This window comes from Chrysemys picta, chromosome 5 (assembly GCF_011386835.1).
Source record: "Chrysemys picta bellii isolate R12L10 chromosome 5, ASM1138683v2, whole genome shotgun sequence".
Classification (NCBI taxonomy): Eukaryota; Metazoa; Chordata; order Testudines; family Emydidae; genus Chrysemys; species Chrysemys picta.
In genome coordinates, this window is record NC_088795.1 from 129,327,834 (window position 1) to 129,348,204 (window position 20,371).

Here is a 20,371-nt window from a genome sequence, read left to right on the forward strand (position 1 = left end):
GGATGAATATTACAGACTATATGGAGAAGGAAAGAGTGGACAGGAGAAAGGGCCAGGAGTCAAAGAAGGAGATGCACTGGAATATAATGGGGCTTCTCTGGCAGCAAACACGGATGCTGCAGACTCTTGTGGACCTACAGGTTCAACAATCCCTTTGCAGTCCGTGGAGAGCTTCATCACAGCCCCTCCCGACACCCCAATCAACATTCCATGTGGCATCAGGGGCCGCATCCCTACTGCACACCGGGGGACATTAAGTACAAGCACAGCTTCAAAAACACTGACCTGTGAGAGCCACGACTGCTGTATGTGTAACTATAATGGACATGAATGTTCTTTAAGCTCTGTTCCATACATTTGTTACGGTTTTGATGTGTTTGCTTTTAACTTGCACAGAATTTTTTTGAAGTGTTTTTTGTTATTCAATAAAACTCTCTCGTTTGGAAAATAATTCATCCTTTATTAGTTCCCAACATATGCTGCAGAATGGCTGGTGATTGTACACTCTCTTGTGATTGTACACTTCGACACAACTCAGAGGAGCAGAGACAAACATAGTGTGATCATCATAAATGTGAGCAAGCACCACAAAATGAATAGGTGCATTGAAAGTGTTATATCCATAGATGTGCACCAAGCACCACACAATGCCTAACAGGCCCTCAAACTGCAGGGCCAGGTAGAGCGCAGTGCACCACAATACATCACGGTGGCTCACTATTAAAATGCTCTTTTAAAGCCTCCCTGAGCCATACAGCTCTGCATTGAGCTCTCCTGATAGCCCTTGTGTCTGGCTGTTCATACTCCACAGACTGTTGCTCCATCTCTGCTCTCCGCCCCGGCAGCAACTTTTCCCCCTTTGCTTCAATCTACCAATAGCGCATTCAACTGTCATTCTGCACCAGCTGGGCCAATAGTTGAATCTTTCCTTGGTGCTGTCAAGGTGGCCTGTGTACAGGAGTAAGGGGTTGGTTGGATCACTTTTGGCATTTCAACATCACCAATGGGATTCTGCCGGTTGGAAAAGAATATCCCTGCTTTTAGTGTTCTGAACAGTCCTGTGTTCTTAAGACGTGAGCGTCATGCCCCTTTCCTGACCAGCCAACACTGATGTCGGTGAAACGTCTCTGGCGATCCACCAGCACTTGCATAACAACAGAAACGTAGCCATTTCTGTTGACGTACTCTGTGGCGAGGTGGTCTGGTGCCAAATAGGGATATGCACGCTGTTTATCGCTCCACTGCAGTTCGGGAACCCCATTGCTGCAAATCCATTCATTATACCCTGCACATTACCGAGAGTCACAGTCCTGCATAGCAGGAGACCATTAATGGCCCTGCACATTTGCATGACAACAGCCCCCACAGTGCATTTTCCAACCCCAAAATGATTTCCCACTGGTAGCAATCCAGTGTTGCAAGTTTCCACAGTGCAATCGCCACTCGCTTCTCCACTGTCAGTGCAGCTCTCATTCTGGTGTCCCTGTGCTGGGATCCAGAAATGTGGCCTTGCGCATCCGTAAGTTCTGTAGCCACTGCTCATCATCCCAGGCCTGCCTTCCAATGTGAGCCCACCAGTCAGTGCTCATTCCTCAGGCCCAGAAGTGGCGCGCTGCCATTTCCAGCTGCTCCGTGACCACCACCACCAACCTTGAACTGGTTCTCGCCACATCCCACAGCAATCTGACCTCTAGGAAATCATCGTGTTGCCCACGGCGCTTCTTGTGGTTCTGCAAATACTGGAGGATCGTGCATCCTGTGCTTGCAATGTTCATGATCAATGTGCAAAACTGTGCAGGCTCCATGCTTCTGTCAGAGACGGGGGACAGCGACAGGTCCCATGCAGGTTCATGGTATTTTCAAAATAGGTGCAAAAATTAGGGGATAAAGATGGCACTACGGGATAGGAACTTGATCCTGCAGTCCCACATAGCCCTGAGCAACTCATTTCTGCCCCACCCTTTGCCAAAACGTCCCCACAAGTCAGTGAGCTGGATGGCGGCAAGTTGCACTCTGGGGATACCTAACCATGGTGCACCACATTGTGCATTGACAGAAACACCCCTACTGAGTACACACAGCGCTGACGCAAGAAGCAAAGTTTGCATGCGCACAAGGATTAAAGTAACTGCAGCGGCTTTATGCCAACGTCACTTGTGCCGGCAAAAGTTTGTAGTGTAGACATGCCCTGAGAGGTGGTAGCTAGGTTGGCATTCTTCCATTGACCTAGCAGTGTCTAAACCAGAACTTAGGTCAGCTTAACAATGTCACACAGGTGTGACATTTTTCACAGCCCTGAGCAACGTAGCGAGGTCGACCCCAGGTTTTTAGGGTTACCATCCGTCCGGGTTTCCCCGGACATGTCCGGCTTTTTCAGCCTTAAATGGCTGTCCGGGGGGGATTTCTAATGAAGTAGAAATGTCCGGGATTTCCCCTCCTGCGGAGTGCGGCGTGGCTGATTGGACGCCTGGCCTGATTGAAAGCCGCTCGCAGCCACTAGGGCCTCTAGCAGCCAGAGTCCCTCCCCCGCTCCTTCCTCCCCCACAGAGCAGCGAGGAAGTGTTTGAGTCAACGTGGAGCCTGCAGCTCTCCCTCTGCCGGGTGAGGGGTGTGTGTGTGTGTGTGTGTGTGTGTAGAGGCTGCAGGGGGGGGGGTGCAGAGGCTGCAGGGCGAGTGGAGAGCAGGGGGCACAGAGGCTGCGGGGGGGGGTGCAGAGGCTGCAGGGCGAGTGGGGAGCAGGAGGCACAGAGGCTGTGGGGGGTGCAGAGGCTGCAGGGCGAGTGGGGAGCAGGAGGCACAGAGGCTGCAGGGGGGGTGCAGAGGCTGTAGGGCGAGTGGGGAGCAGGAGGCACAGAGGCTGCAGGGGGGGTGCAGAGGCTGCAGGGCGAGTGGGGAGCAGGGGGCACAGAGGCTGCGGGGGCGGGGGGGGGTGCAGAGGCTGCAGGGCGAGTGGGGAGCAGGGGGCACAGAGGCTGTGGGGGGGTGCAGAGGCTGCAGGGCGAGTGGGGAGCAGGGGGCACAGAGGCTGCAGGGGGGTGCAGAGGCTGCAGGGCGAGTGGGGAGCAGGAGGCACAGAGGCTGCAGGGGGCGTGCAGAGGCTGCAGGGCGAGTGGAGAGCAGGGGGGCACAGAGGCGGCGGGGGGTGCAGAGGCTGCAGGGCGAGTGGGGAGCAGGAGGCACAGAGGCTGCAGTGGGGGTGCAGAGGCTGCAGGGTGAGTGGGGAGCAGGGGGCACAGAGGCTGTGGGGGGGTGCAGAGGCTGCAGGGCGAGTGGAGAGCAGGGGGCACAGAGGCTGTGGGGGGGGTGCAGAGGCTGCAGGGCGAGTGGGGAGCAGGGGGCACAGAGGCTGCGCGGGCGGGGGGGTGCAGAGGCTGCAGGGCGAGTGGGGAGCAGGGGGCACAGAGGCTGCAGGGGGGGGTGCAGAGGCTGCAGGGCGAGTGGGGAGCAGGAGGCACAGAGGCTGTGGGGGGTGCAGAGGCTGCAGGGCGAGTGGGGAGCAGGAGGCACAGAGGCTGCAGGGGGGGGTGCAGAGGCTGCAGGGCGAGTGGGGAGCAGGGGGCACAGAGGCTGTGGGGGGGGTGCAGAGGCTGCAGGGCGAGTGGAGAGCAGGGGGCACAGAGGCTGCGGGGGCGGGGGGGTGCAGAGGCTGCAGGGCGAGTGGGGAGCAGGAGGCACAGAGGCTGCAGGGGGGGGTGCAGAGGCTGCAGGCCGAGTGGGGAGCAGGAGGCACAGAGGCTGCGGGGTGTGTGTGCAGAGGCTGCAGGGCGAGTGGGGAGCAAGGGGTGCAGAGGCTGCAGGGCGAGTGGGGAGCAGGAGGCACAGAGGCTGCAGGGGGGATGCAGAGGCTGCAGGGCGAGTGGGGAGCAGGGGGCACAGAGGCTGCGGGGGTGCAGAGGCTGCAGGGCGAGTGGGGAGCAGGGGGCACAGAGGCTGTGGGGGGGTGCAGAGGCTGCAGGGCGAGTGGGGAGCAGGGGGCACAGAGGCTGTGGGGGGGTGCAGAGGCTGCAGGGCGAGTGGGGAGCAGGGGGCACAGAGGCTGCGGGGGGTGTGCAGAGGCTGCAGGGCGAGTGGGGAGCAGGGGTGTAGAGGCTGCAGGGCGAGTGGGGAGCAGGAGGCACAGAGGCTGCAGGGGCGGGGGGGTGCAGAGGCTGCAGGGCGAGTGGGGAGCAGGGGGCACAGAGGCTGCGGGGGGGTGCAGAGGCTGCAGGGCGAGTGGGGAGCAGGGGGTGCAGAGGCTGTAGGGCGAGTGGGGAGCAGGGGGTGCAGAGGCTGCAGGGTGAGGAGGAGCAGGGCAGGCAAGGGCATAGAGGCTGCAGGGCAAGTGGGAAGCAGGGAAGCACTTAGCAACCCCCAACCAAGATCAGAGAGGGAGGGAGGAGGAGGAATGCGGGGTGCTCAGAGGAGGGGGCAGAGTTGGGGCAGGGACTTTGGGGAAAGGGTTGGAATGGGGGCGGAGAAGGGGTGGGGTTGGGCCGGGGCCGGGGAAGGGGCGGAGTTGGGGCGGGGCCAGGGCGGGGCCGGGGGCGGGACCGGAGCCCCCTGGAGTGTCCTCTTTTTTAAATGTTTGAATATGGTAACCCTACCAGTTTTAGGTATAGACCAGGCCTACTTTACAGAAATTTGTACTGGTGTACATGCATCTATGTAGTGACATCTGTGCAACCCCCTAGCAACAGTGCAACATGAGGCTGGGACTGGTGTGATGTACCCTGGTAATTTACTCTCGCTTAGTCACAGCAAAGCAAGCCCTGTCTTACATCGGCACAATGGATCTATGCCGGGGATCTGCAGTAGTGTAGCAACAGTGGCACAAAACTCCCCAATATCCACAGGGCTGAAGTCAAAGCACTCCACAGCCTCTGTAATGCGGGTCAGTAAGTTGAAAGGAAGAGCTCACGGCAATGCATGGTTAGCAACAAAACACACATAGCACAGCCTCGAGTCTCATTTTTCACAGTTACAAACTCATTCATTGTTGCCCCAGCCTTATTCATTTGTCCTCTTTGTTAGGAACCCCAGGGAGCAAGAATAAGAATTGCAAGACATCGCAGGCGAACGCAGCCGTGCTCACAAGGGATGCGTGGAATCCAGCACTCACCTCTGAGGATTCGGCACACCGAACAACATGAGCAAACTGAAAGAGGAGCTTAACGTTAAGAATCATCCGTGCTGCATCAACAATAACACTTAGAAAGCGCTTGACTTTTCTTCCCAAACTGTACAATCACGACTCAGTCTTGTGAGGTAGATAAGTGTTACCGTCTCCATTTACCAATGCAGGGACAGACACAGAGATGTTAAATGCTTTACTGAAGGCCACTGCAGCTAGGGAGTGGTAGAGCGGGGGTTAGGTACAGAAGTTCCGGGCTCCCAACCCTGTGCTCAGACCACTAGACAACACTGCCCTCTGACAAGCCTTTAACAGTCTCTGTAAGACTGAATAAGCCACGCTGCACACAGCAAGTGGAGGTTATGAGAGAATAACCGCACAGTTCCATAATGTAGGGTTTGCATCCATGCAGATCTACTTAATTCAATAGATTTACAGAGGAGTTATGTTGGAAGCATTGGTTTAGTCATTCACCCAGCTTCTGAGCATTACATCAGAATGGTCATTACTATCGCTACGAATCAGACATGAACAGAGTGTCAAAATCTCCATCGGCAAGGACACAACAGGCTGTACTTCAGTGGTGTTACACTTCGGATGAAGATGGTCCAGGGAGTTCTATAGAACCCTCCAGTCCCAAGGCACTGGTAACTCACAAGCTGTGATCTTCGCCTGCAGGCAAGTGGCAGCTGTCTTTTAAAACATCTGAGAAATTGCTCCCAGTCTGATCCTTACAATGTATGCCCCCAACTGAGCCCTATACATGGAAAAGAGACACATTGGCACTAAGAGGAAAGTGTTTTTGGAAAGCAAGGTTTGATCCATTGAGCCAGGGGTGGCCAACCTGTGCCTGAGAAGAAGCCAGAATTTACCTGTGTACATTGCCAAAGAGCCACAGTAATACATCAGCAGGCCCTCCCCCTCAGCTCCCCGCGCCTGCCAGCAGCCCTGCTGATCAGCGCCTCTCCCTCCTTCCCCATGCCTCCTGCGGCATGCAGGAGGCTCTGGGGGGAGGGGGAGGAGCGAGGGCATGGCAGGCTCAGGGAACAGGGCAGGAAGGATCTTAGGGGAAGGGATGAAGTAAGGGCAGGGTCTGTGGCAGAGTCAAGGGTTGAGCAGTGAGCACACACACACACACCCGGCACATTGGAAAGTTGGCACCTGTAGCTCCAGCCCTGGAGTTGGTGCCTATGCAAGGAGCCGCATATTAACTTCTGAAGAGCTGCATGCGTAGGGTCACCAGATGTCCCGATTTTATAGGGACAGTCCCGATTTTTGGGTCTTTTTCTTATATAGGCTCCTATTACCCCCCACCCCCATCCCAATTTTTCACACCTGCTGTCTGGTCAGCCTATGCATGCGGCGCTGGAGCCACCAGTTGGCCACCCCTGCATTGAGCCATCTGATCACTGAGGGCCTGATTCTTGTTTCAGACCAGCACAAATCAGGAGTCACTCCACTCAAGTCAATGTCAGTGTAAAACCAGTGTAAAAGAGAGGTGCCAGAGACTCCATGAAGTCTGCCCGGGACTTGCTATTGATTTTACACAGAAGGCAGTCAGGTACTACGGTGAAGGGGGGCAGGATGAAACTCTATGGGATAGATAGATTAGATCAGAACCAAGCCCTAAGCTCAATTCCTAAGGCTCTGCTTAACGCACCATGGCTGCTGCTAAAAAAGAAATAGCAGGAAGAGGGAAGGACAGCAGTTCTGATCTCACTTACAGATAATCTTTTCAAGGGGGTTTATTTTCCCAATATCTATCTTAGTTCATGTAATAGACATTTTGGCCCCCCATCATATATTCACTCCCAGAGTCGTTATGGTTAGTAGATGCCCCGAAGTTTAGGAACACCCGAATGACCAATTTGTCATGCACTTAGAGTCTGCTCTGCAAATCCTTAGTTTGAGAAGTTACAAGAAAACCCCAATTGGGCCCTGATTCTCCACTTGGTAGAGCAGTGGCAGCCTCAGGGAGCCGGCTGCATCTTCCCAGTTCAGGGCCACCTGGCCCCAGCACAAAGTTAGAACAGAAACAATCCTGCTCTAACTTACATTGCTGGTGCTAGGTCTCTTCTGCCAAAGAGGTCCAGTCATGAGCTCTGCCATGCTCCCAGCCCAACCCCGACATGCCTCTTTTTATTGGGGCAAGAGGCTGACAAAGGATACACCCAGGAATACATGTACTCACATAGGCAGATACGTGTCATGACTTCAATGGGACCTCCGCACTGGAACACAGTTACTCCCCAGCCTAGGGGCTAGACTGTCACATGACTATCTGCGGGCAACGTCACATGTAGCTGTGCTGTGCCAGGAGAGCAGATAATGGGCTGTGGCTCTCGGACCCACCACCCATTTTCAGGGAGCAGTTTCCCCCTGTGCATCCAGCCACCTACTCTGGCCAACGAGAGGGGAATGGGGATGGAGTCAGACCTCCTCTCAGGCTCCACCCCTCTCTATGGTGGGGAGTATCAGGGGAAACCCCCCTGCTTGGGTGAATTACCCCTCCCCACAGCCAGTCACCATCAGAGCAGGGCCAACCAGGCGAGCAAGGGAGGCTGTAATCTCCCTTATTGCCCTGAGTGGCTGGGATAGTCTAGCCCTAAAGCTGTGTCAACACTACAAGTGCTACAATGGCAAAGCTGCAGCTACACTGCTACAGGGCAGTAGTGTAGACGCTTACCACAGCCAAGGAAGGGGGATTTTCATCACTGCAGGAAATTTACCCCATTGAGAGGCAGTAGCAAGATCCATGGAAGAAATCTTCCATCAGCCTAGTCCTGGAGCTGCTGGCTTCACGCCCGGGGCTCCGCTCCTAGCCCCACGCCTGGGGCCCTGGCTGCCACCAGTCTCACACCTAGGGCTCTGCTCCTGGCCCCGCACCCAGGGTCCCAGCTGCAGGACCCACCCCCAGCTGTGGTCCCAGCCTCAGCCCTCTTACCCCCGTCCGCGTCTCCTCTCACCCGCAAGCCACAGCTAGTCCTGGCCCAAGCTCTAGGAAGAGGGGGCATGGACAGGGGTAAGAGGGGGTGAGAGGTAAAAATTTGGGGGACCACTGGCTTTCAGCACCCCCACTGTAAAAAGTGTTACAGTGCCACTGGCTCCAAGCGATGCAGCTAGGTCAACCTAAGTTTTAGATGTAGACCAAACCTAAGTGTATGTCTACACTGCAACGTAAGCCCAGGGTTCAGACTCAGGCTCAAGCCAATCTCCCTTCAATCTACACACAAATCGTGCTAACCCAGGGCTCAGACCCAGTCCAGGACCTATCAGGGGTGGAGGGTCCGAACCTGAGTCAAGCTGGGACCCAGAGTTTAAGCCCTATTTTCTTTGCAGTGTAGACGCAGCCTCGCTAGACTCATGCTTTGGAGCTGCCAAAAGTATCTCATGGTGCCATGGACCAACTTTCTTTGTCCTCTGGACTGTCAAGTTTGATGGACAATCAAGTTTTCCCACACTGCTCCACGAACAAAGGGCTAAAGTGGCCATGTTTTGTGAGCGCACTGGGAAGTCTGGGATATGAGTGGTTGGACTTGAGCCCGCATAACGCATCACAGACACTGGAGTCCCAGGCTAGGACCCAGGTTTCAACAATTCCTAACCTGGGGTTACAAATGAGGTAACAAACCCAGGGTCTGTTAACTCGAATTCTACTAACCCTGGGCTTAGATTGCAGTGTAGACATTCTCCCCTCCCACGGGGTCCCAGAGTACAAGCTCCAGCCCGAGCCCAAACGTCTACACTGCAATTTTACAGCCCCATAGCCTGAGCTTGAGTCAGCTGACACAGGCCAGCCGTGGGCATTGGAGTGCAGTGTAGACACACCCTAGGCATCTATGGGATTGGGCCCTCAGTGCCTTAGTGATGCATGGAGCCATTTGTATTACTATTAAACTGCAGAACATTGTTTAGCAGCCACCTCATCACTGAAACAACATAGAGCTGGTTTAAATCAATTGCCTGTTGATCCACGAGTAATGTAGGCAAAAGGCAGATGGTGCTAAGTGGAGGAAACAAGGTAAAGGGTTTAGAAAGACTAACCATGATGGGGTGTGTTTCCCACACTTGCTAGAAGGGGATAACATAGGCCAGGTGGGCCAATTAACCTATTAGGCTGCAAGCTGGGGGATATTTACAGGGAGGGGAGAGTCCTAATTAAGGGAAGCAGAAAGCTCACCTGTAGAGCAACAGAAGTGTCTATAAAACCAGGGAGCTGGTGGCAGAAAGGGGGCTCTAGGAACTCTCTCTGGGATATGGGATGGAAAGGGGTTTGAACCAAAAAGGAAGGGTTTGTCTAGCAGACCTAGGAGATGGGGGTTTAGCTACAGTGGTGAATACAAGCCTGAGATAGGCAAGGTAAGTAGTGCAGGGGGGAGGCAGGAAGGTTTGGGTTGTACAGACCTCAGCTGCAGGAGACAGGACCCCTGAACTGGGGTAGGCCTGGGTTCCCCTACCAGCCACTGAATGAGTGAGTGGTACAACTGGGGCAGTGATCTTGAAAACTGTCTGGGACCATTCATCCCAGTCACGGAGGGAATCACTTAGCCAGGGTAGTGGAATTCAGGACTGCCTAGGACCACAGGTGCTGACTTTCAGCTTTTCCTGGGAGTGCTCCACCCTGCTCTGAGACCCTGCCCCAAGGCCCCACCCTTGCTCTGCTTCTTCCTGTCCATCCCCTGAGACTCTGCTCCCACCCTGACTCTTCCTGCCCCCTCCCCCAAGTGTGCCATGCCCTTGCTCTGCCTCTTCCCACCCATGCTCCTCTGCATCCCCCAGTGCCTCCTGCCTGCCACCGAACAGCTGATTGGTGGTGGGCAGGAAGTGCTGGGGGGAGGAGAGAAGCTGATTGGTGGGGCCCACTGACCAGCTGATCGTTGGGTGGCTGGTGGGTGCTCACTATTTTTTTTTTTTTTTTCCCCATGGGCGCTCCAGCCTTGCAGCACCCATGGAATTGATGCCTGTGCCTGGGATGCTGTGGAGGATGTTGATAGTACCTGGAAAGGGGAGGACTACAGTGACCTGGCCAGAGGGCCAAGCCACGAAGCGGGAGCATTTGAGTCCCGAGAGAGAGCAATGGAGTGCAAGTGCAGGAAGGGCTGATGGCCAGGCAGAGCTAATTGCTGGATGCAGCCAGAAGGAGGCACTACAGTGGTGCGTAGAGCACTCCGTGACACTAACACATGGCTTTCTCAAGAGAGAATTTTTCTCCCACGTGCAAAATAGGAATTTGGATGGGCCATGGACACTCAGACCTTGTGACAAGATGGAATGTTATTACTAGCAACAGAGAAAGTGGTTCAGGAACAAAACACTCTCCTCCAGAAACTCTATCCAACAGCTGGAACTGATCCCAAAGGAGAACTTCTGGGGGGACTTAATTGTATATTTTATTAATTTCAATCACGGAAGTAAAAAGCACATAAGAACCTAGCTAAGGTATTTACCATAGCATCTGAGCACCTTGCAATCTTTAACATTTGTCTTCACAACACCTCTGGGAAGTGCTACTATCCCCATTTGATTCAGATGCACTGAGGCACAGAGACACTGAGGCCCAGATCCTCAAAAGATATTTAGGCATCTAACTCCCATTAGGAGTAAGGCACCTAAATCTCTTTGAGGCTCTGGGCCTATGTGACTTATCCAAGGTCACACAGGAGGTCTGTGGTGGAGGAAGAACTTGAACCCAGGTCTCTTAAGTCCTAGGGCTTGGCTACACTTGTGAGTTACAGCACAATAAAGGAGCCCCAGGTGCCCTAGCCCACTCCCTATCCACACTGGCAAGGCACGTAGAGCGCTCTGACTCCGTGGCTAGAGCGCTCCTGGTACTCCATCTCGGCGAGTGGAATAATGTTTGCTGTGCCCCCGCTGGAGCGCCATGGCGCCAGTGTGGACGAGGTGTTGCATTATTGTGCTCTGATCAGCCTCCAGAAATGTCCCATAATCCCCATAAGTCAAGTGGCCACTCTTGTCATTGTTTTGAATCACTGTAGGAATGCAGATATGCTGTTTGAAAGTTCCGTTTCTCACAGCCGGGAATGCTGTGTGTGTGAGAGAGAGGCGGAGAGGAGGGGGAGGTCTGCTGCTGTCTGAACTTACAAGACAGCATGTTGACGTGCTCTCGGCCCCCCAAAAACCCACTCTCTCTTCCCCCACATACATACAACACACTCTCTGTCACACTCCACCCCATCCCCCATTTGAAAAGCACATTGCAGTCACTTGCATGCTGGGATAGCTGCCCATAATGCACCGCTCCCAATGCTGCTGCAAATGCCGCAAATGTGGCCACGCCAGTGCGCAAGCAGTTGTCAGTGTCGACAGACTGCAGCACTTTCCCTACTGCACTCTCCGAAGGCGGCTTAACTCACAGTGCTCTACATCTGCAAGTGTAGCCATGCCCCTAGGCTTGTGCCCGAACAACTAGATTTCCTAGGGTTACCATATGTCCGGATTTTCCTGGACATGTCCAGCTTTTTGGGCCTCAAATCCCCGTCCGGGAGGAAATCCCAAAAAGCCGGACATGTCCGGGAAAATAGGGAGGGAGGGGTCGTGGGGCTTGGGTCCGGGCCGGAACCTGGGGCCGGCGGTGCTCGGCTGGGGGCCTGAGCCTCTGGGGCCGCTGGGGCCGGCGGGGGCCAGGGCGGGCCGGAGCCACTCGGCCGGAACCAGGGCTGGCGCCCCAGGGCCTGAGCCGGGCGGGAGACGCCGGGGCCAGAGCCTCTCGGCCTGGGCCGGCCGCCAGAGGGAGCTGCTCAGCCGGGGGGGCTGGACTGGGCCGCGCCCCGCCCCGCCCCAGCCCCAGCCCCAGCTTACCTGCTGCCTCCCTGTTTCAGGCTTTCCACGAACATTTGATGCGTGAAGCAGGGGAGGGGGAGGAGCAGGGGAGCGGCGCGTTCAGGGGAGGGGGCAGAGTTGGGGCGGGGACTTTGGGGAAGGGGCGGGGGCGGAGTTGGGGCGGAGTTGGGGCAGGGCCAGAGGGTCCTCCTTTTTTTAAATTAAAATATGGTAACCCTAGATTTCCTCTTTTGCAAACGCAGGACCCAGTACTGCACGCCAGGCTGGAATAACTCTCTTCACAAAGCAGGAGTTCCACTTACAGAAAGCTTGCAATACCGAGTCCCGGTTGTTACAATATGTTAGCATGGGCCAGGATTTCTGTAAATCCTCTTGAAGCTGTAGGAGATTTATGCCTGTCCCCTGTAATCTAGCTACTGCTGTCACTGTAACTGTCTGGCAGGTTCTCAGACCCTTTACAGGAATGCAAAGCCTTTCAGCTGAGTCACCCTGTCAAGTACTGTGCACAGAGGCAGAGATACTTTTGCTGATTCCTTCTGATGTCAGAGCAGCTGAGTCCTCTTAGCTCTAACCCAGTAGTATAAAAAGATGTACAGTAAATGTTTGCGAGATAGAGGGCACCACTGACATCATAGATATATTTGTGTTTTGTTGTTAATTTTGGAGGCAAACTCCAGGAAAGAGGGCAGTTTGGACTGTATCTAGTGTGAGTGCACTCTGTTTGCAGTAGGGTGGGAAGTCCAGCTGCTTACCCCTGTCCATGGCTCTCCAGACATGGTACCACCTGACTGGCAAATCTCTCTCTCCCTCTCACTTGCACACATGCACTGTTTACAAATCTCATTACAAAACACCAAATCACACACAAATCACCTGGATCCTTGATTTTTGCGAGGAACTCTGAACTCAGCCCAGCTTTGCTGAATGGTTCATGAACAGTTCAGTTATTCAGGGCCCAGCTGTGGAAGACCCAAGGTCAATGTCTGGCATGAGTGTGAAACCAGGCCAAAATCAGCAATGTTGAGTGAGTTTGAGTTCGTTTGAGCCCAGTGTCACACACTTTAGAACAAAACACCAGGGCTGGTCTACCCACAAAATCAAACATATATCTAAAGCAGGTTTACTGGTTATTTTGGTGGAAGTCTGCATGCGATCACTTATTTTGGATTAAGAATGTCCTATTTTGTTGTTGTGAACCCTCTTATTTCAGATTGAGAGTAGCCTGTTAATCAATCAAAATATGACACACAAATTGGAGCCAAGTGTGTTCACACACAAACTTGCCCTGGAATAACAGAAGTGTGAATTAAAAGCAATTTTATTATTTTGGTGTAGGTTTGTGTATAGACAAACCCTTACAAATGGGGGGATGGAAAAAACATCACCAGAGATCCTTGTGATTTATAATCTTAAGAATTTGTAAGGTGCTCAAATATGATGATGGTGGTAACCAAGGAACAGACATTACCGGTAGATCCCAGTACTCAAAGCAAAACTTGGGGGGGGGGGAGGGGTTGAGGTGCAAATTCACATAAATCTGAAACCCAGCAAACATTTACAGAGACCCCACCAGAAATTGAAATTGCTAGATTTCAAACAACTCTACTTTCCACTTCACTGACCAGCCTCCAAAGGCTGACAAACCTGCTGCCTTCCAGGAGAACCTAACCTCTCAAGAACCCAGAATCAAGCAGGGAGTTACAGGAGTTTTGGCCTCAGGGTGATATAGAAGAATTCTGGAAAACATTGTCTGGGACAATCCACTATCTAACAAGCTTGCAGATTAATTTATCTGCAGAGATGGCTCAAGCCACACATTTTGGATCTGGGCCTACGAAGCTTTTCACACCTGAACTTGCAAAAATCTTTATAATGAAATCTCTCCCTCTTCTGACCTCCACACTTTTCTGACAAAGCAAAATTTGTGCTGCTTTTCTGCTTTGTCCTCCTAGAAGCTGAATCTAATCAAATACATTTCAGAGGCAATTGCTTCTATTCCTCTCCCTCCCTCCACACTTACGGGACATCCCTCATAAATAGCTTTCAAATCTTGGCATCTATCCTTACACATACATTGATAGGGGGTTTATTTATGAGTTGTCTTAGTCTATAGTGCAGTATCTTAAAATAGGACTGTCATAATATCTACTGTACATTTCAGTGGTGATTCAGAGGACAGTCAGGGTAGGCACTGGTGTACCTAATTCACACTAGATACACACCATGTCATGGGTACAATTTTCAAAATTAGGTGACATAGAGGCGTAAGTCCCATTTTCAAAAGAAAATTAGGAGCCTAAGTCCCATTGACTTTCAATGAGACTTAAGCTCCTGAGTTACTTTTGAAAATGGGACTTGTGCGTAAGTCACTTAAGTACTTTTGAAGATTTTACCCTACGCTCTTTACTCCTTACGATAAATGGACCCTGAGTGTCAATTTCACCCACCCACATTCAGCAGTCACTGGACTCCACTGGTACATGAGAGCTGTCAGCTCGGCATGTTTGTCCTGATCGACACAATCTTGCGGCAGGATTATCTTGTCTATGTGCATCATACATCCTGCTCTGTGCTGCCCTGAGGAGGATAAGGATCTGCTGCAGTCTCCAGCCCCAGAGTCTGACCCCTTAGAAGAGTGGTTCTCAAGCAGGGTACATGTACCCCTCGGGGTACTCAGAGGTCTTCCAGGAGGTACATCAACTTACCTAGATATTTGCCTAGTTTTACAACAGGCTACATAAAAACTACAATTTCATACAGACAATGACTTGTTGATAGTGCTCTATACACAGACATAGAAGTACAATATTTATATTCCAATTGATTCACTTTTACCGTATAATTATAAAATAAGAAAGTAAGACATTTTTCAGTAACAGTGGGCGGTGACACTTTTGTATCTTTAGCTCTGATTTTGTAAGCAAATAGTTTTTAAGTGAGGTGTCCCTCCTGAAATGGGTACGGTAGTCTGGAAAGGTTGAGAGCCACTGCATTAGTTCAAGCTGTAGAAACTCATACTTGTCCCCTCTGGAAGTTTAAGGTTCAATCCTTGGTGTCTGCCAAAATGGTGGCCATCACACAGCAATCTTGCTCCTTCCTTTAATTGCCCTGACACTAAGCTGTGATGCTATCCTGTGAACTTAAGTATTACAATATCTGTACTGATACAGCTGTTAAAATGATTTCTACCTCTAGAGGCAGGACAATTCAGTCACTGCAAAACAATTGCCTACAAGCCATTTGTCTGACTTGGGTCATATCGTGAAAGGGAATTTGTAAGACACCTTTCCTGGCATTGATTACACCGGAGGGATAGCTCAGTGGTTTGAGCATTGGCCTGCTAAACCCAGGGTTGTGAGCTCAATCCTTGAGGGGGGCCATTTAGGGAATTGGGGTAAAAATCTGTCTGGTGATTAGTCCTGCTTTGAGCAGGGGGTTGGACTAGATGGCCTCCTGAGGTCCCTTCCAACCCTGATATTCTATGATTCTATATCGCCAGTGCTTCCTGCATTCCTCTGTTGCTCCACTTTGAGGATCAGTGAGTGGAGAAAAAAAACTTCAGGTAACAACACAAGACGGAGGAAAATGCTGAGACTTACCTGAGCTGCCCGCGCTCTCTGATGCACTTCTGGATGTTTTGGGCTTGCTCTGTTTGCTGCTTGTTCGTACAGTGACTGGAGGCGGTACCGGACTGCTGCTGTCTCCTCGAATGGTTGAGAGATCCTGCATGCTAAAGCTCCTGAGTCTCTCAGACAGAGCCCCTTGTCCCTGGACAAACAAACAATACGCACCAGTCAGAGTCCAGGACACGTTTTAAGCCCCCCTCCTTCTAAGATTTTGTCTACATTACAGGTTACTTTTGAGAAATGTAAGTTATACATTGCTCAGGGGTGCGGATTAGTCACACTCCTGGTAAATTATACCGACCTAAGCGCCGGTGTAGACCGTGCTATGTCGGCAGGAGACCTTCTCCAGCCAACATAGCTACCGCCTCTCAGAGGGAGGAGTTGTTAAGCTGACGGGAGATCTCTCTCCCCTTGGCTTAGGGCATCTTCACCACAAGTGCTACACTGGCGTAAGTGCTGCCGTGTAGATGTAGCCTGTGTTACTGCAGTCCTTCAGGAGGAGGAGAGGAGGGAATTCATCAAGTGGGGATGCTCTCCCCTACAGAGAGGGGAGAAAATGGGTTTGTAAAACAATTCATTCTGTTTCCTTTTTCCTCTAGTGCTCTCAATGACCTAAAGTCTGGTCTTTCAGACTTTTGCTGGAGAACTTAGGTTGGCTCAGCTGTGTATCCCAGGAGCTGCTTCAGACCTTAATGAAAGGAGCAAGTGTTTGAGTTAAACAGGTGTTTGACAAACCGAAAAAAAACAAATAGAGATTTAAACCAACTAGATCCAAATCACTGCCATTCTAAGTTCATCACTTCCATGATTTCTGCATGGCAGCAGCCTACTACTTCTCCAGTTGCTCAGAGCATCTCCAAGGCAGACAAGAGCTGAATTTCTAATGTTACAGCAAAATCCTTTTCAAAACCAAGAAACATTCCAGAGCTTCTCCATACCGCACAAAGAAGCAATGAAGGCCCCACATTCATTTATTTCCCTTTGCAGGTTACCTTTAAATCAAGCCACAGGAGGTATATTCCTGAAAGACAGGAACATAGTTTTTCTATGAGAATGGTTGGTGCTTAAAGGAATGCAGTCCAGTTTAAAAAAAAAAAATCCCATCTAAAAATCAGCATCCCCCAGCACTGTTTGTAACCCAAACACTGCAACATACTTCTATCACAAGAAATCCTGAAGTCATTAGTTAAACTGAGTGATATTCAAAAAGTAACCAAACTGCATACATGGTGAAAAATAAATTTCAATTATAAAGATTCTTTCAGTTGTCATACTCTAAGATAATATTTATAGCATAGTGTAGAAAAAACTACTTTTAAAAATATAGGGGTCCTGATTCTAATCTCACTTGTACCAATGTAAAATAGGAGTAATTCCATTGCAATCAATGGAGTGACACCAGTATACACTGAGGTGAGGTCACAATAAGGCAAATAATAGTACATTTGATAGTGTCCTTTTAACATAAAGATAGGCCTTAGAAAATTAAGGTGCAAATGGTCAGATAAGGAATACTATGTGGCACCTTAGAGACTAACAAATTTATTAGAGCATAAGCTTTCGTGGACTACAGCCCACTTCTTCGGTATGCATCCGAAGAAGTGGGCTGTAGTCCACGAAAGCTTATGCTCTAATAAATTTGTTAGTCTCTAAGGTGCCACAAGTACTCCTGTTCTTCTTTTTGCGGATACAGACTAACACGGCTGTTACTCTGAAAGGAATACTATAGTGATTCAAATGCCACTTTCACTTCAGCTTTCCTTTTATAAAAATAGTGCATTAAGGGCCCAAAACACTACTGTAGAACAGGGCCGGCTCCAGGTTTTCTGCCGCCCCAAGCGGCGGAAAAAAAAAATAAAATAAAAAAGCCGATTGGCGGCAGCTCAGCTGTGCCGCTCCATTCTTCGGCGGCAGTTCGGCAGTGGGTCCTTCGCTCCCTCTCTTCCTCTTCAGTGGCACTTCAGCGGCAGCTCAAAGAGGAAGAGAGGGACTGAGGGACCCACCACCGAATTCCCGGACGTGCCGCCCCTTTGTATTGGCCGCCCCAAGCACCAGCTTCCTTAGCTGGTGCCTGGAGCTGGCCCTGCCGTAGAAAACAACAATAGGTTAATTCAAGTCTTCTGCATTAGAATCCCACTTTTTAATGCCCCAAATCACATTTCTAGATTAAATACAACACTTGATTATATTACACATACACACGTACCACCCTATGGTATTCTACAGTAATTACTCAAACCCTGCTGGTTACAGTTGTATTACTACAGTGATTAGGTGCTTATGCAATGCCAACAGCCCCTGCTCATCAGCAGGCAGGATCAAACCTGGGACCTCTAGAGCTTAGTGCATGAGCCTCTACCGCATGAGCTAAAAACCAACTGGCTGTTAGCTAAGGCGGTAGAGCAAACTCATTAATCTCTCTCTAAGTGGTCTCGGTGCCACTAGAGGGGACAGAACACCACACCCAGGAAGTGTGTGGGTTACACTCACACTTCTGTAAAATACTGTAGTTAAAAATAAAAAAATTGTTTGTTTTAAATAAGGAAATCAACCACCCTTCATAATCAGAAAATAATAGTGGGAAATACTCCCCACTGGTAAATTGAACACAACTACACTGAAGTCAACCTGGCTCACCTATACATTGATATCAATAGGATGGAATGGTACTAAGATACTTGAACCACCTAGAATAGGAATCCACAGGTACCAATCTGCCAGCCTCTCTCATCTGCTTCACACAGAGGTAACTGGAAAACTGAACCTACTATCCCACAAAGTGTTTGGTGCTCTCAGAAACAACCGGAAAGGCTTCTATCTAAGATTTAAGTTGGACCAGACGTTGTGCCACATCAGTGCTCAGAACTACTGTCATAATGTGGTGGCACACACAGTCCCCTACATAATTTCTAGATTAGTGATTTCTAAACTTTCCAACCTACAGCCCACTTCATAACAGAAAAATCCTCTCAGGGACCCACCTCCTTTCTCAACCTGTGGTTCCCCTACCTCTAGGTTCTCCCACTATTTCATTGTGGGAACCACTGGGGTACGCTATGAAACAGCTTGGAAAACAGCATTCTACGTTAACAAAAAGAAAACGCCATTCTCTGCTGACTTCCGTAGTACCATCTTTTGGTACCAGCAGCTGAAGAAGGGGAATCACCTGCATGAAATAAATAGAAATGGCCCTTTTACAATGTGTCTGTGTGGTGATGGTAACAATCTATTTTTTTCTTTTCAGTCTACTGCACCTTTAAGTTTCTAAAAATTATCTCGGGCTGCAGAATTCAGCAGCCATTTTGTTCTCAAACTTGCTGCAGCCTTTTAGAGGGGACACAAGGGCCAGGTCTACACTAAGTCAGAAAAAAGAACAAGGAGTACTTGTGGCACCTTAGAGACTAACAAATTTATTTGAGCATAAGCTTTTGTGGGCTAAAACACACTTCATTGGATGCATGCAGGGGAAAATACAGTAGGAAGATATATATACACAGAGAACATGAAAAAATGAGGAATTCCACCATGATTTCAACAATTTCCATCCCACCATCAATCTCAGCCTGGACCAGTCCACACAAGAGATCCACTTCCTGGACACTACAGTGCTAATAAGTGATGGTCACATAAACACTACCCTATACCAGAAACCTACTGACTGCTATACTTACCTACATGCCTCCAGCTTCCATCCAGACCACACCACACGATCCATTGTCTACAGCCAAGCTCTAAGATACAACCACATTTGCTCCAACACCTCAGACAGAGACAAACACTTACAAGATCTCTATCAGGCATTCATACAACTACAATACCCACCTGCTGAAGTGAAGAAACAGATGGACGGAGCCAGAAGAGTACCCAGAAGTCACCTACTACAGGACAGGCCCAATAAAGAAAGTAAGAGAACACCACAAATGAAAGGGAAATTTTTAAGCCATCCAGTGATGATCACATGTGGCCAACCTGTAGTTACTGTACCTTAGCATCAGTGGTTTCTTGATGGGAAACTGAACACCAACCCATCCCCACCACATATGTAGCATTATGCTGAATAAAATTAATACTCCTATCTCCATAACTTTGGTTCAGCAGACCCATGTATGGTACCAGACTCATCTGCACCCACACTGTGGGTTCAGTACTACAGACATTTACTATGGGGAGTAGTGCTTGCTACTGAATTATGGATCCCACTGGCTTTGATGGGACTTTACCCAGGAGCAAATTATTATTTATCCTTCTTTCTATATCAGTAGCACCTACGATCCCCAGACATGGACCAGGACCCCATCGTGCTAGGCGCTGTACAAACCCTGCCCCAAAGAGCGCTCAATCGAAGTGTAAAACAAGAGACAGCAGATGGATTGAGAGAGACTGAGGGAGTACAAGAGAACAATGAGACAGTATTGGTCACCATGACAGGCTGTGGTCTCAGCACACCAGCAGCCTAACCAGTGGCAAGTTTTTGGTGGGCTTGTCCAGTACAGTAAGTGATGAGGCAGCTAGTGAACACTTGCAGAAGGGGGTTCGATATCTAAACGCTTGAGCCAGATTCTGCCCCCATTTACACCAGTGCAGCCTCATCGATTTCAATGGAATTGCACCAACTGGTGTAAGTGAGGGCAGAATTTGCCCCCTCAGCTGCATGGGGGATTCTGCTATGAAAAGCAAACACAGCAACTTAGCCAATATAGCGGCAACAACAGGAGTTACGTGAAAAAACAAACTATCAACCCCCCTGACTAACTGTTGGATTTGACCTGATTACCAGCAAAGGACTTTTAAGCTATTTTGCTGATGAGACTGGAGAGGATTTTAGAGGCGAGTA

General features: G+C 50.5%; 1 protein-coding gene across 9 annotated transcripts in view; it reads right to left on the bottom strand.

The window, feature by feature from the left end:
- REEP1 (receptor accessory protein 1) overlaps nucleotides 1–20,371 on the bottom strand; it is a 120,701-nt gene that overhangs the window by 23,856 nt on the left and 76,474 nt on the right. For 4 of the 9 annotated variants that reach the window (XR_010601634.1, XR_010601635.1, XM_065597242.1 and 1 more), the window contains one exon: nucleotides 15,511–15,679. Coding sequence is in view for 7 of the 9 variants with exons in the window: in XM_065597242.1 (XP_065453314.1) it covers nucleotides 15,511–15,679 (169 nt within the window). In the remaining 2 variants the exon portion in view is untranslated. Of the gene's footprint in view, nucleotides 1–439; nucleotides 1,810–5,098; nucleotides 5,135–15,510; nucleotides 15,680–20,371 lie in introns of those variants that run through there. The other 5 variants (XM_042855581.2, XM_024106473.3, XM_024106474.3 and 2 more) reach the window with 2 other exon arrangements.